The 15,154-nt window shown below is 33.1% G+C and overlaps 1 protein-coding gene across 10 annotated transcripts in view; it reads right to left on the bottom strand.

Annotated features, from left to right (window-relative positions):
* Positions 1-15,154, bottom strand: part of SOX6 (SRY-box transcription factor 6) — a 357,612-nt gene that overhangs the window by 243,436 nt on the left and 99,022 nt on the right. For all 10 annotated transcript variants that reach the window (XM_039256670.1, XM_039256668.1, XM_039256665.1 and 7 more), the window contains one exon: positions 6,464-6,553. In XM_039256670.1, coding sequence (XP_039112601.1) covers positions 6,464-6,553 — 90 coding nt within the window. The remainder of the gene's footprint in view (positions 1-6,463; positions 6,554-15,154) is intronic.

The following is a 15,154-nucleotide window of genomic DNA, read 5'->3' on the forward strand; positions in this document are numbered from 1 at the left end:
TGTTGGCCATCTGGATGTCCTCTTTGGAGAAGTGTCTGTTCATGTCTTCTGCCCATTTCTTCACTGGGTTGTTTGTTTTTCGGGCGTGTAGTTTGGTGAGTTCCTTATAGATTCTGGATATTAACCCTTTATCTGATATGTCATTTGCAACTATCTTTTCCCATTCCGTTGGTTGCCTATTAATTTTCTGGGTTATTTCCTTGGCCAACCGCAGCAAATTCTTACTTGACACATCCTCAAAGGCAAGGGAATCAAGAGCAAAAATGAACCACTGGGACCTCATCAAGATAAAAAGCTTCTGCACGGCAAAGGAAACAATCCATGAAACTAATAGGCAACTGACAGAATGGGAAAAGATAGTTGCAAATGACATATCAGATAAAGGGCTAGTGTCCAAAATCTACAAGGAACTCATCAAACTCCACACCTGAAAAACAAGTAATCCAGTGAAGAAATGGGCAGAAGACATGAACAGACACTTCTCCAAAGAGGACATCCAGATGGCCAACAGACACATGAAACGATGCTCAGCATCCCTCCTCATCAGGGAAATACAAATCAAAACCACACTGAGATACCACCTCATTTCAGTCAGAGTGGCTAAAATGAACAAATCAGGAGACTCTAGATGCTGGTGAAGATGTGGAGAAATGGGCACCCTCCTACACTGTTGGTGGGAATGTAAGCTGGTGCAACCCTTCGGAAAACAGTATGGAGGTTCTTCAAAATATCAATAGAACTCCCCTATGACACAGCAGTAGCACTGCTAGGAATTTACCCAAGAGATACAGGAGTGTTGATGCATAGGGGTACATGTACCCCAATGTTCATAGCAGCACTCTGAACAATAGCCAAAACATGGAAGAACCTAAGTGTCCATCAACTGATGAATGGATCAAGAAGATGTGGTATATTTATACAATGGAATACTACATGTCAATGAGAGAGAATGAAATCTGGCCATGTGTAGCAACATGGATGGACCTAGAGGGTGTTATGCTGAGCGAAATAAGTCAGGCAGAGAAGGACAGATATCATATGTTTGCACATATAGGACGATTAGGGGGAAGCTAATGGAGGACCATGAGGGAGAAGGGGAAAAATAGTTGGGGAGAGGGAGGGAGGCAAAGCTTGAGAGACCCTTGAAAGCTGAGAACAAACTGAGGGTTGACAGGGGTGGGAGAGAATGGAAGGGGAGATGATGGGCATGGGGGAGAGCACTTGTTGGAATGAGCACTGGGTGTTATATGGAAACCAACTTGACAATAAATTATTTTTAAAAAACAAAAAACAAAAAAAAAAGAAAATAATGACTATGAGAATTCTAACAGCCCAAATTTATGGGATGCATAAAGCAATTTCTACAAATATATTCATGGGCAAAAGTACATTTATTGTTAAATAAACAATGTTTAAAATGAAGTATTCAATTTAGGAATTTATAGGGTATCAGAAACAAAAGAAAAAGTATAAGGGAATAAGCCAGGAAGAGATAATATAGGTAAAAGCAATATGAAGTAATTGGCATACTGAAAAGCACCAGAATTGAGAAATAAATCTAAAAACTGGATATGTGTTCACTTCGGCAGCACATATAATAAATCTAAAAATTGGATAATTACTGGGAGATCAGGGAAAGAGATAAGTAGATAAGCCACTGGCAAGTAAAATTGAAGGACAAAAGGGCTGCTGGTGAGGATGTAGAGAAATGGGCACCCTCCTACACTGTTGGTGATAATGTAAGCACCCTACCAACAAATATGCAAAATTAAAATGGAATATATAACAGAAAATTAAAAACTTAAAATAAGTGATCCTATATTTTAAAACATTTCTAATGTATTTGAAAATCTCAGTGAAACATACAATTTTCTGGGAAAAAAATTCCTGGAAAAACTAAATTAAAGAGAATTAGAAAATGTGGAAAAAAAACCCATAATTATTAGCAACAAAAAATCCAGGCCCAGATATCTTATGAGTATATTCTCTCAGAATTTCAAGGAGTAAGTAATCCCCATGTTATCTATTCAATATTTTACACAGTTTAAAAAAAGAGGGAAAGCTTTCCAATTCAACCATGAACTCTGGTACAAAAATGAACAAAGAATACAAATAAAAAAAATACAAACTAATGTCATTTATAATTACAGATGCAAAAATAACAACTGTAATAAGAAGAAATAAAATTAGTCGGTACATTAAAATAAGACTACACCATGACTAATCAGGGTTTATTTCATCAGTAAATTTGAGAAACAAAAACCAATAAGATATGCCATAAAATGAAATGCAATTTCTCATAGGAACTCCTAATAAACTATGAGTAGAATGTTCTTTTAATAATAAAGACTATCTTAAATATCTTAAAACTTAGTGGTGAAAGAGAAAAAACAATTCCATAAATTAAAAATTGCACAAAATACCTACTATCATGTGTATTACTTAATTCTTAATATTCTAGGCAGTGTAATATGAGAAGGGATGATAAAAGGGGACATAACTGTCAAAAAAGAGAAAACATGTCTGCTGAAATATGACTATAACTCATAAGTTCAATCAAGAGGAAAATTATAAAGTGAACCAGGAAAATTTATTAGCATCCTAACTATGGTAACAAAAAGAAACTAGAATGAAGAATGTCTCATTCACAAGAACAAGCAAAAATATTAAATATTATAGAGAAAATATCAAGAGAAACATGCAGAATCTATATTTAAAAAACAAATCATCATTGAAGGACATTAAAGAATAAATGATTCTAAATGAAAAAATTCAATACTATAAAGATGCCAGTTCACCTTATAGTTTTATATAATTTTTCAAAAACTTATTTTGAGATTTTAATGAACACATAATTAAATTAAATGTAAGCCTAAAATAAACTTTAGAGAAGTATGCAAACACCTTAAAGAAAAATTATGAATGTGGTCTTGCATTATTTACTTTTCAAAGATACTATAAAGTTACAGTGATTAATATAGCACAGTACTAATAAAAGTTTAGATGGATCAATAGAATAGAACCCAAAATTGAGAAATGTATCAAATATTCAATCAGTATGGTAGAAGATGTTATTTAAGTCAGAGAGATAACATCTATTATTTAATTAATGATAAAGATATATTTGGTTAATAGCTTAAGAAAAAAATTAAGTTGTATCTCTTGTTGAAATTACATATCAAATATACTCAAGAGGAATTAAAGGGTTAAATGATTAAAAATATAGTCATAGAATTGGAACAAAATATAGCAGAGTGGGGGAGGCCTTTCTAAACAAGTTCCCAACATAAAGGGAAGGAGAGATTTGACAACAAAAATCATAATGCAAAAAAAATGACAAAATGAAACACCTATGACAGATAAAGGTTAATACCATTAAAATATACACTAAAAATCATACAGAACCATAAGAACTAGACAAATCTTTTAAAAGAAAAATGGGCAAACAACATAAACAGGCAATTCTCAAAGGAAGAGACATTTAATACAAATAAATTTATATCAAAGTCTTCACTTGCAATAATAATCAAAGAAATTCAAATTAAATCAGCAATAGTATATCAGTTTCCCTTATCAAAACTAGCAAGAAATTTTTTACATAATAATACTTGCCACTAAGGGCAAGAGAGTACTTGTAGACACTGCAGGTGAGAGTGCAGCACTGTACCCTTTCTGCAGGGTAATGTGGTGGTATAAGGCAATGACCCTTTTAAAAAAGAACACATGTTTTGACTCAGGAATTTCACTTTTTAGGAATATATCCTGGGGTGTCTGGGTGGCTCAGTAGGTTAAGTGTCCTACCTAGGCTTAGGTCATGATCTCATCATGGTTTGTGAGTTTGAGCCCCACATCAGGCTCTGTGCTGACAGCCTGCTTCAGATTCTGTGTCTCCCTCTCTCTCTGACCCTCCCCACTCACACTGAATAAATGTTTAAAAAAATGAATGTTAAAAAAAAAGGAATATATCCTATAAAGATAGCTATTAATTAACACTGAAAATTATTAGGAAGTTACCCATATTCAAGTTTTTCTTTATAATGACAAATAATTTAAAAACTACTTAAAGGTTGAATAAAACACTCAAATTATGAGAACCTCACTTCATACAATATTTTCTGTAAATAAAAATATTTTAGATGACTTAATCAGCTATTGATATAATATATTATTAAATGGGAAGAATAGATTATAGAAGAATAGTAAAAGATGATTCTAATTTTAAGGAAAAACTTTAACAAGTATATGCACAAATGAAAATGAAAAGGATATACAAAATAATACAGGTAGAATTAAAGAACCATGTTTTGTGCATGTATTTCTATATTTTTGCAATAAATATGCAATGAAGGAATTTATTTTAAATACATTTACAAAAAATTTTGTAATGAGGATTGTTCAAGATCTAAAATACTGATAACTCACAATAGTATGTATTTCTTGGAGACAGTATTTAAATCACATTAAAATTTCTGAATAATTATAACTAATTTATGTGGATAATAACAGGGCTGATCTCACCTAGACTAAAAATGCCTGTTGAATTTTAGCAGTGGTTGAATCTAACTATCTGAATACTACTGAAACTATTTTTTCAGTTTTTATTATATTATTGGTGTACTTTTTGTATAATAGCTATGATGAGAAAATATTAGGATGTAAAAGAGACAATTATGTATAGTAAATAGAAATGAAAAATTTAGTAAGAATCTTATCTTCTATGCTCATAAAACTGAGAGCAGTACACAAATGAAAGTTCACATATCACATACAGAATCGAGAAAAAAAAGTTAAAGAATTTGAAAAGTCTAAATTTGCATGTATTTTGTTTTGAGATTTAGATATTTTGATCATCGAAGGCTAGAACAGTTTTTGCATCATGAAGTCATAATCAAAATGCAAAATAAAGATTGAAGGGGGGGAGGGGAGAGGAGGTGACCCAAAGCACAAAAACTTGATGCTGAATCATAACGTAACAAAATGTTGGCTTCCACATTACTAAGAGAAAGCAAGACCCCCATCATTTATGCTGGCAAAAGCTTGCCTTTGCATAAACCATTTTTGTTCTCACTGTTATAAAACCAATGACTTTGGAAAGGATAGAAAACACAGAATGACGTGCAATGTAGCACGCAACATGTTATTGCAGCTGGATAGAGAATATGTCACTAATGAATGGCTTTCTTTCTACCCATCATTTATAAGTTAAGATTTTTTCCCCCAAATAGCAAATGCCCTTTATGAGTACAGAACAGAAGCAGTAAAATTCAAAATAATATTCTATTTCCACTTAATTTTAATACTGTATTATTTAATGAAATGAGTTATTAATTATTCCCTGGGAAAGAGATGACTTCCTTTTGTCTTTATTTGAATTGAACACAACATGCCTGAACACCAGGCAATTTTCTGTAATAAATTAAAAATAACATTTTCATCAGAGAGTTATTGCCAGATGTTTACTTAAATATTATCTATGACCAATAGGAAGATTCACCTGCAGTTGTTTGATAACTTCAGAAAGCTAATGTGATTAAGTTCCCAAATTATTAGTGCAAATTGGAGTGATGACTGTCTGTCTGCAAGAGACAACTGATAGAATTAATTAATGACCATGGACTCTATTTAGGATAGCGAAATTAGTAATAAAGTACTCATCTCCATAAAGGCATCAACAAGATAGAGTTAAGGAAAAAGAATAACTTCCTGACAGGACAACTTAATTTTTAATGGTTCTTAACATGTTTGAAAATAATAATATCAATCACATAACCTTCAGAACTAACGATCCTCATCTTTATCAAGGTCAGAGGTCATGAAATGTTAAATCCTATGAAATATGACAGATCAATCAACCTATGATCCTATGGGTATATTAATAATAACAGCAATCCCAATTTACCCTCATTAGTGTTTTCTAAGTGCCAGGAACTGTTCTAAAAGCTTTACTTGTATTATTCCTCTTAATGAGCCTATGAAGTAGGAACTGTTATTATCTCTATTCTAGATATAAGGAATTTGAAACATAGAAAAGTTCAGTGACTTGCCCAAAGTCACTCAGCTAGTAAGCAACACAGCCAGGACTTGAAAAACGTAACCAAGCCTCAGAAAACACCCACAAACCATTATGTACAATACATTCAAAAAACTCTTTTTTATAGGTTCTACCCTTGACCCTTTATGACCAGAAGAAATTCAAATTAATGATTTGGATTCATAAATTTTAAGTTAATGAAGCAATTTATCCTATAATTTACATATTTATACACTAATAAAATCAGAAGGCAAACATTTCATTCTGTAAATGTTATAAAGAATAAAAGTTCAAGGACACATAATATATTTACCCTCTTATATATAAACACATATTAGAGTTGAGAATTTAATATAGGATACAGAGATCAGCATGTTGTTACACAAAATAACATTCTCTACATTGATATATTCGATATTTTGTATATTATACCTTTAATTTCTCCAAGAAGTTCACTGGTATTTAGTCTTTCCATTTTTTCCTTCCAATCTTTTGAAAGTAGTTTTTCCATGCAGGAGGAATCTGTTAGAGTTAAAAAGTAAGTATTGAAAATATTATATATATATATATTTTACAAGTATTAAAATACTACAAATCCAAAGCCAGTTTATGGAGAAATTCTCCCATTTAAAAATGATCAAGGCTGGGGCGCCTGGGTGGCTTAGTCGGTTAAGCGTCCGACTTTCGCTTGGGTCATGATCTCGCGGTTCGTGGGTTCGGGCCCCGCGTCGGGCTCTGTGCTGACTGCCAGCTCAGAGCCTGGAGCCTGTTTCAGTCTGTGACTCCCTCTCTCTCTGACCCTCCCCTGCTCACGCTGTCTCTCTCTCTCTCTCTCTCCTAGAAATAAATAAAACATTTAAAAAAAATAAAAATGATCAAGGCTATATTTTGTTTTTGTTTTAACCCTAGGATATAGACAAATATATTAGTGTATCTATTACAAAATGCCATAACTAAATTTAATTTTACCAGATTACTTAAACTATTCCCAAGGAGGGGGGAAGGATAATGCTCAATAATCTTATCTTGATATTATAAATATAATTCTATTAATATTCAGTCAGCATTTATCATTTCTTAGACTGATAGAACAGAAAGAGGGCTTTTTCCTATGAGATTTAAGTTTAGATATTATTCTTTTTAATACAGGTGATTTTTTTTGTCTAAGCAAAATTCATGTGCTGTTCAAAGAAGAATGACAAATCTTCAAGAGGGAAGGAACCAGTCAAGCTGTAACCACATAGTCCTTAAAAAAATAAACATATGACAACTTTTATAAAATACCCATTTAGAGGAACATTCAAAGAAAATGAAGATGTTTTCTGTCCCTCAGTAATAAAAATTGCTAAAACTTTTCTATAGAAAAAGACGCATATTCTTATAAAGAAAATACTCAGTTAAACACTATTTGTCCTACTGCATATCTAACTAACATACTAGATTATAGGGAGTGATTATACTTGCTTCTATAAAGATCATAAAGGTTACAGAAATTTAATTTTAGAATGCCCTAATAATTAGGAAATTTTTCTCAATGGATTATTTTTCTCTATTTAGATGGGTTTACAACTGGTGCTACTGCTTACAACTATTTATATGTATCTTTTTAAGCCTCAAATCTTAACAATTAGGCCATGTTTCCAAAAGAGAATGCAGATTTAAGTACTAAATCCTTAGTGCAAAGCATACTCCCATTAAACTTTAACATTCCAAGTGTCAAAATTCTGATAACTTCTTTTAAAATCATATTTAAAATAGTTACTCCAATTCCAAATGCCTTTCCTCTCCCATATCAGTACCTATCTATTTAGCATTTTCCCTTTCATTTTTTTCTCCAACTTCTAAATCCTCCTTGAATTTTTCAGAATGACAATAAGGTCAAGATGGATCTAACGGGTTTTAGAAACTAGATAAGCTTTAGAAAAAGACAGTGAGCACTGGGTAAGAGATGAGAAGACCACTGCATCATTAGAAAGTATTGGCAAAAACAATTAACGTTTGACCATGACATGGTCAATCAATCAAGAAATGGATGGAATCCAGATCAGTGTGTCATGAAATGGCTGACGAGGAACAACCATCCTAGCTCACTATCACAGAAGTTAAAGTTCGTTCTAAATAGAAGTCAGCTTTATTCGATTAAGTGAAAGCTCACTGCCCCTTCCCTTACTTTGTTCCTTTTATCCTTCCCTCCTCCTTTTCTTCCATACTTTGCTATTAATTATTTTCTTAGGCTTCAACAAGTGATTCTACTACCATGATTAAAATATGGGTTCTGAATGACCTTCCAAAAGGGCCTATGTGCATATGCACACAACACTTTGTATTTCATTTCCAAAATGGTCTCTTGCTACTTTCATTTTAAATTTAAAAAATAAGGTATATACTTTGTTTTATACCTATTTTGTGTTTATGCTAAAGTAATAAAAGATAACACTAAATTTGGATTAAGAAGCAAATCCTCAAAGCCACATCTAACAGAGATTAGTTTTTCTCAAATCAGGTTTAAATTTCTGAGAGAGATTGATATAGCATCAGATCATGGATAAGAATAATTTGCAAAATGTCTTCAACTTCCTATCCTACCTAATTCTGTCACTTCTTTTTTTTTTAACCCTTTCATACATGTTATAACATTGCACTAAACTGATAATCACTGATATAAATGCTAAAGCATAATTTGTTTGGTTCAAATTTGAGTTGAGAGTATATAGTATAAATGGTAGAAGACAAAAGCCCAAATTACTAGTAATGATCACAAATTCAGAGCAAGTTCATAAACTAGGATTATATACACACTAAATGTAAAACAGGCTAAAATATGTCTCTCATTTCTATAAATAGACCTAAAATCTTTCAGAGCTCCAGGAAAAGAATGCTAAAGCTTCATGGGAGAAAAATAGAACTGTATGGACAACAGAAACACACACTTCAAACATAAATCAGACCATGTGTACACAGCTTCGCATAAAAGCTACTCATTAATAAAATGGTTAATAACATCAAAGCATTTCACATTCCTATTAAAAAATTAATCCTCACCATAATGCTGAGTTAATCTAGTTAATATGAGTTCCCATTTCAGTAGAAGAAACTGAGGGGGAAAAAATAAAGCAGTCTTTCCATGTCTATATTTATAATTCATGAAAATAAAGGCAATCACTGATTGCCTTTGACTATAGGACAATAAAAGTCACAACATACCACCTTATCAATGTTTAATCTCAATTCTAAGAGATTCCAGGAAGATTCAAAACTCAGGAAATGTCTTAAGGACTCTCAGCTTTCTCACCTAATTATCTGACTGCCAAATCGCTATGATTAATATTAAGCATGCTCCATACTATAATGTAAAGCAAGTAAGATGAGGGAAAAAAGACCTGAAGATTCAGATTGTTAAGAAATACTGCACAGGCAAAGGACACTACTGCCACCATTGAGAGGTTTCTGACTCACAATGCTGAAATATGTAATAGATACAGTTGTAAATGAAAATTTATATTTTCAAATTTCCTACTCAAAACAATTTCCAGGTAAAGGTGCAAATTAAAATAAAGTATTCATCCTCTATGTGGCACATCCTTCAACAACATTACTAAGACACTAGCTCTGCAGAGTTAATTGATCAGATCAAACTTTACCCCAGTCTGATCAGACGCAAATGCGAAAACCAAAGGGGTCAGAAAAAGTAAAGAGGTCCAGTTTGTATTATGTACAATGGGAGAAGTTAAGACCGTGCAGAATTGATTTAACTCAGTAGTCATTCAGGATGCCAAATGGAATAAAAGAATGAACTTCTCCTAAATATTCTTGATTATTCAAATTTTAATATTTTGACTGAGCTATTTTCAGCTAAAAACTAAGAAAGGAACTAAATGCTTTCTGGAAATTAATAGAAAAAACCACAACATTACAAAGCAAAAAATGTTACAATGATATGTACATATTAAAATGATAATATTTCAGCATAAAAGTGGAAAATGTCAAAATTAATCCATGTTACTTTGAAAGAATTAGTGCCCACAAACCAATACATATTCAGTGAAATGGAGGACTTTATTATATTTATCCTTTCTAATTTTTGTAAATCATGTGATTAAAACAAGACTCAAAAATCAAGAGCTGGGCTTCAATTCTTGCTTATATTTTAATCAAGGATGTAAAAGGTTTTGACATGTTAAAATTCTCAGTTGCACACTTTTTCTGTTTTTTCTCTTTTCCTTCACAATTTAAGAAAAGTTCTTCTCTTTCAAGAAACTTTTTCTAAAGAAAACACAATTCAGAACTAATCTTTAATAAATATCTTGCATAATGGATTAGAAAGCAATGTTTCTGCTTCCTAAGTATCTAGATTTCAGGCCAGGTAAGTCAAGAATGCTTGATCATGCTAACAATTCCTCACAGTACAGAAAAATTTGAAGTGAGAGTATGTGACATATTTATTTCCCAATCTGTATATTTTATAAACAATTTTAAATTATTCCTAGTTAAATAAAGCCACAGCAGTATTAACTCCTATCCTGCACAAGGTGAAGGTATTTCAAATGTGCCAAAGAGAGTAAATAAATAAATCATTGCTAAAACTAAAGCATGGGGGACTAGGAAAGAATAATGGGAAACATTTTTATTGCACAGGTACCTTAAAACAATTTGACTATGAGTAAACACTTAACTATTCCTTTGGCCTCAAAGTGATATTTAAAGTTATAAATGCTAAAACATTAGAAACATGAATAGAAAATGTCTTTAAAATATTTTAGTGTGGAAAAACAATGCTGCCACTGTATGCAGATTTCCTAATGCTTTATTAACTCTTTTAATAGAATATTAAATCAATTCCTTATTTTTACCATTGGAATCATAAATTTCAAATGCAATAAATTTTCTATGTATGTAAGAACAATTGTAACTTATCAAAAGTACCTTTGGCCTTGCTTTACAACTAGTTCTGACAACATATATTTATACTCCTGCTGATCATCCATCCCACATTTTTCATGAGGAAACAGAGACACACATGCCAGTTACTGTACATTTTTCCACAGTGACAAGTGCTCCACAATACAGTGGGATAAAATTGGAGCTTGGAGAGCTTGAAGAGCACTCTTAAATTTTAATTAAAACCCTCTAAGCTCACTAAAAATAATTAGACACTAAAATGTGCCAGTTTTATTTTGAAGTCACTATAACGTACAGAGCATACTCCCTGACGCTGCTCGTGCTGTCCTTCTCCCTCCCTCTCTCCAATGAAACAACTGATTTTCCAAATACGAACAAGGGGGTATAAATAGAGGCTTGCTCTTCATGCTGGGAAGCTGACAGAAAAGACAACAGAATGGGTTTTTTAAGATTGCACCAAATGAACCTAGAATAACTTGCCTAACAGAGTTCAAATCACTGACAAACTCTAGATAAAATTCAGTCTGCAAGAAACACCACGAGTTATATCATTGATCTTTTTTGATCCAAAAGCCAAACCTTTAACCTCTTAAATGTTTTTGCTATCTTAAAATATCTCATACAATGCTATAGTCCATCCTATTTTTAGCCAAGCAGCAAGAGAAAGCATGCCTTTCCCATACAGCAGGGCAATGATATAAACATCAACACAGATGCTCTGCCAGGAAGAGCCGGACTTCTCAAGCACTTGATCATTAAGGAATGCACCAACTGTTTTTGGATAATCTCGTGCCAGCTCCCCTTTTGCTCCACACTCCCCTCTGGGAGTGGCCAATCTTGTCCTGCCCTAATTTTTCATTTTACTCCTCCATAGCACCCCCATCCCCGAAAATATGAGAAATAGCATTTATGCCTAGCAATGAAAAAGCAGGCTCACTTCCCCAAACAGACCAAAACTTTAAAACAATTAACCCTCCCCTCTTCTTTCAGATAAATTACTAAGTATAAAATGCAATCTGTTTCCTTTGTTTATTCAATATGAACAATTTGTAAATGACTCAAGGATAAAATTCAGAAAATGTTGTGCTAAATTAGAACCATTATAAACATGCTAATGACTCAATGCTTGAGTAAAACATGCATGATCGGTGTGAAGAAATAGATTTAGTTCCTGTGAAATTCTGTTGTTCTGTCTTAAAATGATTTGGTCATTAAATCAGATACTTTCCTTCCACGAAAAAAAATGCTAATTCCACAGCCACTTTACTAGATAATATACTGTGTGCGTATGTATGTGTCTGTAGAAACGTCATTAGAACTGTTAGGTGCAAGATTTTGGCATATTCATAAGGAAGAAAAACATCCACGCTTGAAACCTGGCAGAAATACACATACAGAAATCATCACATTAGGTGCAATATTCTCTCTTTGCACTGTTTTTATCTACCAAATTTGATATTTTTATAATAACCCCTTAAAATTGGCATTTAAGGTACATTCATGGAAGTCACATTGTTCTATATGGTAAGAGATATATGTTTCATCTGCTTTCCAAGGTTGCTTAGCACCTAGAACAATATTAGAGAGATCATTCAAAACCAAGTTTCTCTTCCGTACCCATGAAAGTACAACTACTACCAGCACTAATGCAGAAAAAGAGAGAAACATCCAGCAGGAGATTCAGAGGCTCATAACCTACTGCTATACCTGAAAGACTTCAGTGATCATTAAGACCAACACCCTCATTTCAGAAATGAGAAAACAGAGGCAAGGTAAGGAAGTCACCTACTTGCCCAAAGTCAAACAGTTGGTGGCAGAGCCCAGACTCTAGTTCAGTGCTGGTTTTACTGAAATGACTATTTAAATCATATTTGAGCATCAGTTTTATAGTCTCTACACCATCGCATCTAATAGTAGAAGATGAATAATTATATTTATCATGAATTGTTTCAGACTTCGAATGAAACACTCTAGCTCCTTGGAAGGGGGAACACTAAAATTTCAAGGTACCACAGTAAAAGTCAATAGTGTTCAACAGCCAGTTCTCCCATACACACTCCGTTATGCTGGTCTTCCTGTTCCTTCATATTGCCTTTTCCTTAATGCTTTATCTTGGTTTGAACAAAGAGCTTTCCTTTTCTGAAAATCACCCACCAAGGAATAGTTAAGATGCTGCTTAAAAATACTGTTGAACTTAAAAAGTAATCCTTTCCAAATTAGGTTTTATCCTCACGTTCAAGAAATAAATGTGCAGTCTGAGACCTTCGTTTTTCATGATAGCTCATTGCCCATGACACCTTCAAATTTACTACAGTTTTAATGAGTAAAAATGTTCCATTAGAAACTACAGCTGTCTGTATTAATAAAATTATTAATCCTCTCATGATTAAAATCATGACATCCTCTCATGATCCTCCCTATATTCTGCTGCTCCATTGCCAAAGGTTGAGGTATTACAGGGGACACTGTTCTTGGGTTCTACAAATGTTTCATTTTTACTTTTTTCAATACTTATTTAACTGCTTTTAAAAAACTGTTAGACTGTGGAAACAATAACTCCTGTGTCCTATATTCCTTCTTTTGGTTTCTTTGGGGAAATTTTTCTGAATACCACTATTGTCCTGATAGAGTCATCAACCACAGTGCTCTACCCTTCTACCTATCTCCTACTGCTCCTCCTAGCCACAAAGAGAGTAATTTGACCCAATCAGAATTCTCTGCTGGAATTGCCTAGAAAGGCTTTCTTAAGTTCAGGTTGGAAGCTATAAGCATGTGGGCCTGGGACTGCATGGCCATCTTCTCTAGCACATGGAGAGAGCCTGTGTTCAAAAAGAGTGAAATACAAAGAAAAACAAACAGGAGAGAAGATAAACAAAAAAATCCTTACATCATGTTAGCATACTTATATCTAAAAATAGCAAAAGTCAAAATCTGCTCCTGAGGTTCTTGGCAATGTAAGCCAATAGAGTCCTATTTTTGCTTAAACTAGTTTGAGTTGGATTTCTGCCAGTTGCAGTTTAAAAAAAATCTAGAGGTGCCTGAGTAGCTCAGTTGGTTCAGCTCAGGTCATGATCTCTAGGTTTGTGAGTTCAAGCCCCACATCAGGCTCTGGGCTGGCAGTGCATAGCCTGGTTGAGATTCTCTCTCTCTCTCTCTCTCTCTCTCTCCCTCCCCTGTTCGCACTCTTTCTCTCTCTCTCAAATAAATAAATATATTTAAATTGTAAATAAGTAAATAAATAAACAAACATATCTAAACAATATGAAAACCATAGCAAAAACTGTTGTACATACTCAGATCTGTTTTGTTTCAAATGATAACACACTGGAAACTCCCAATGCATTAACTTGTACGGCCAGGTTAAAATATTTATTATGCAAATCTTGAAATAAGTCTCTGCTTTATTGAAAGATATGCATCAACACTTTAAACTGTTATAGGAATGCTAGTTACAATGATTTATCTATCTAAATTGGGATTTTCTAAACATGATGCAACCAAAAGAAAATATAGCAGAAATAAAGTGGAAGATGAGGCTCATTAAAAATGAAAAAATAAAGCAAAAGCAAAAACAAAACAGCAAAAGAACTCCCATCTAAAATCAGCAAGCTCCGATTTCAATTTTGTGTTCATCAAAACAGCTTCATTGTTCTGATTATTTGCCTTTACATTTGACGTTATAAAATGAAATTATAAAATAAGTTTACTGATGAAATATCCTTTCTTATCTGTTTTATTTCTGTATAGGCAATTCATAAAAATAAATTTAAAATAAGGTTATACTTCCTAAATTGGTTTTAAGGACCCTCCATGATCTGGCCCTAGTGATTTGCCTCCCTATTATTTTTCCTGCATGAAAGCTTTTCATTTGTTCATATGAGTACACCAAACATATTTCACTCTTTCATACAAAAGTTGTGCTTTTTCACTTCACATTTGCTCATGACATCCTCCTGACCTGAATGTCTCCTCAATTCTTGATGCTTTCTAAAAACTGTCCGAATCTGCAGTGCCTACATTAAATACCACCTCCTCAAGTATGCCTTGGAAATTATCATCCTCTGTAAAGCAAAATATATTTGCTGAGCATATATTATGTCAAGCACAGTGCTTTTTGTATTTTTTTCATGGATCAACTCTCTGAACTACTGCATTACTCTAACTAAAGATTAAGTTCATTGATGGTCAAGAAATGTTTCTTTTTTTTTTTTTTTTTTTTTTTTT

Source organism: Hyaena hyaena, unplaced genomic scaffold, assembly GCF_003009895.1.
Source record: "Hyaena hyaena isolate Hyena2069 unplaced genomic scaffold, ASM300989v1 scaffold_583, whole genome shotgun sequence".
Classification (NCBI taxonomy): domain Eukaryota; kingdom Metazoa; phylum Chordata; class Mammalia; order Carnivora; family Hyaenidae; genus Hyaena; species Hyaena hyaena.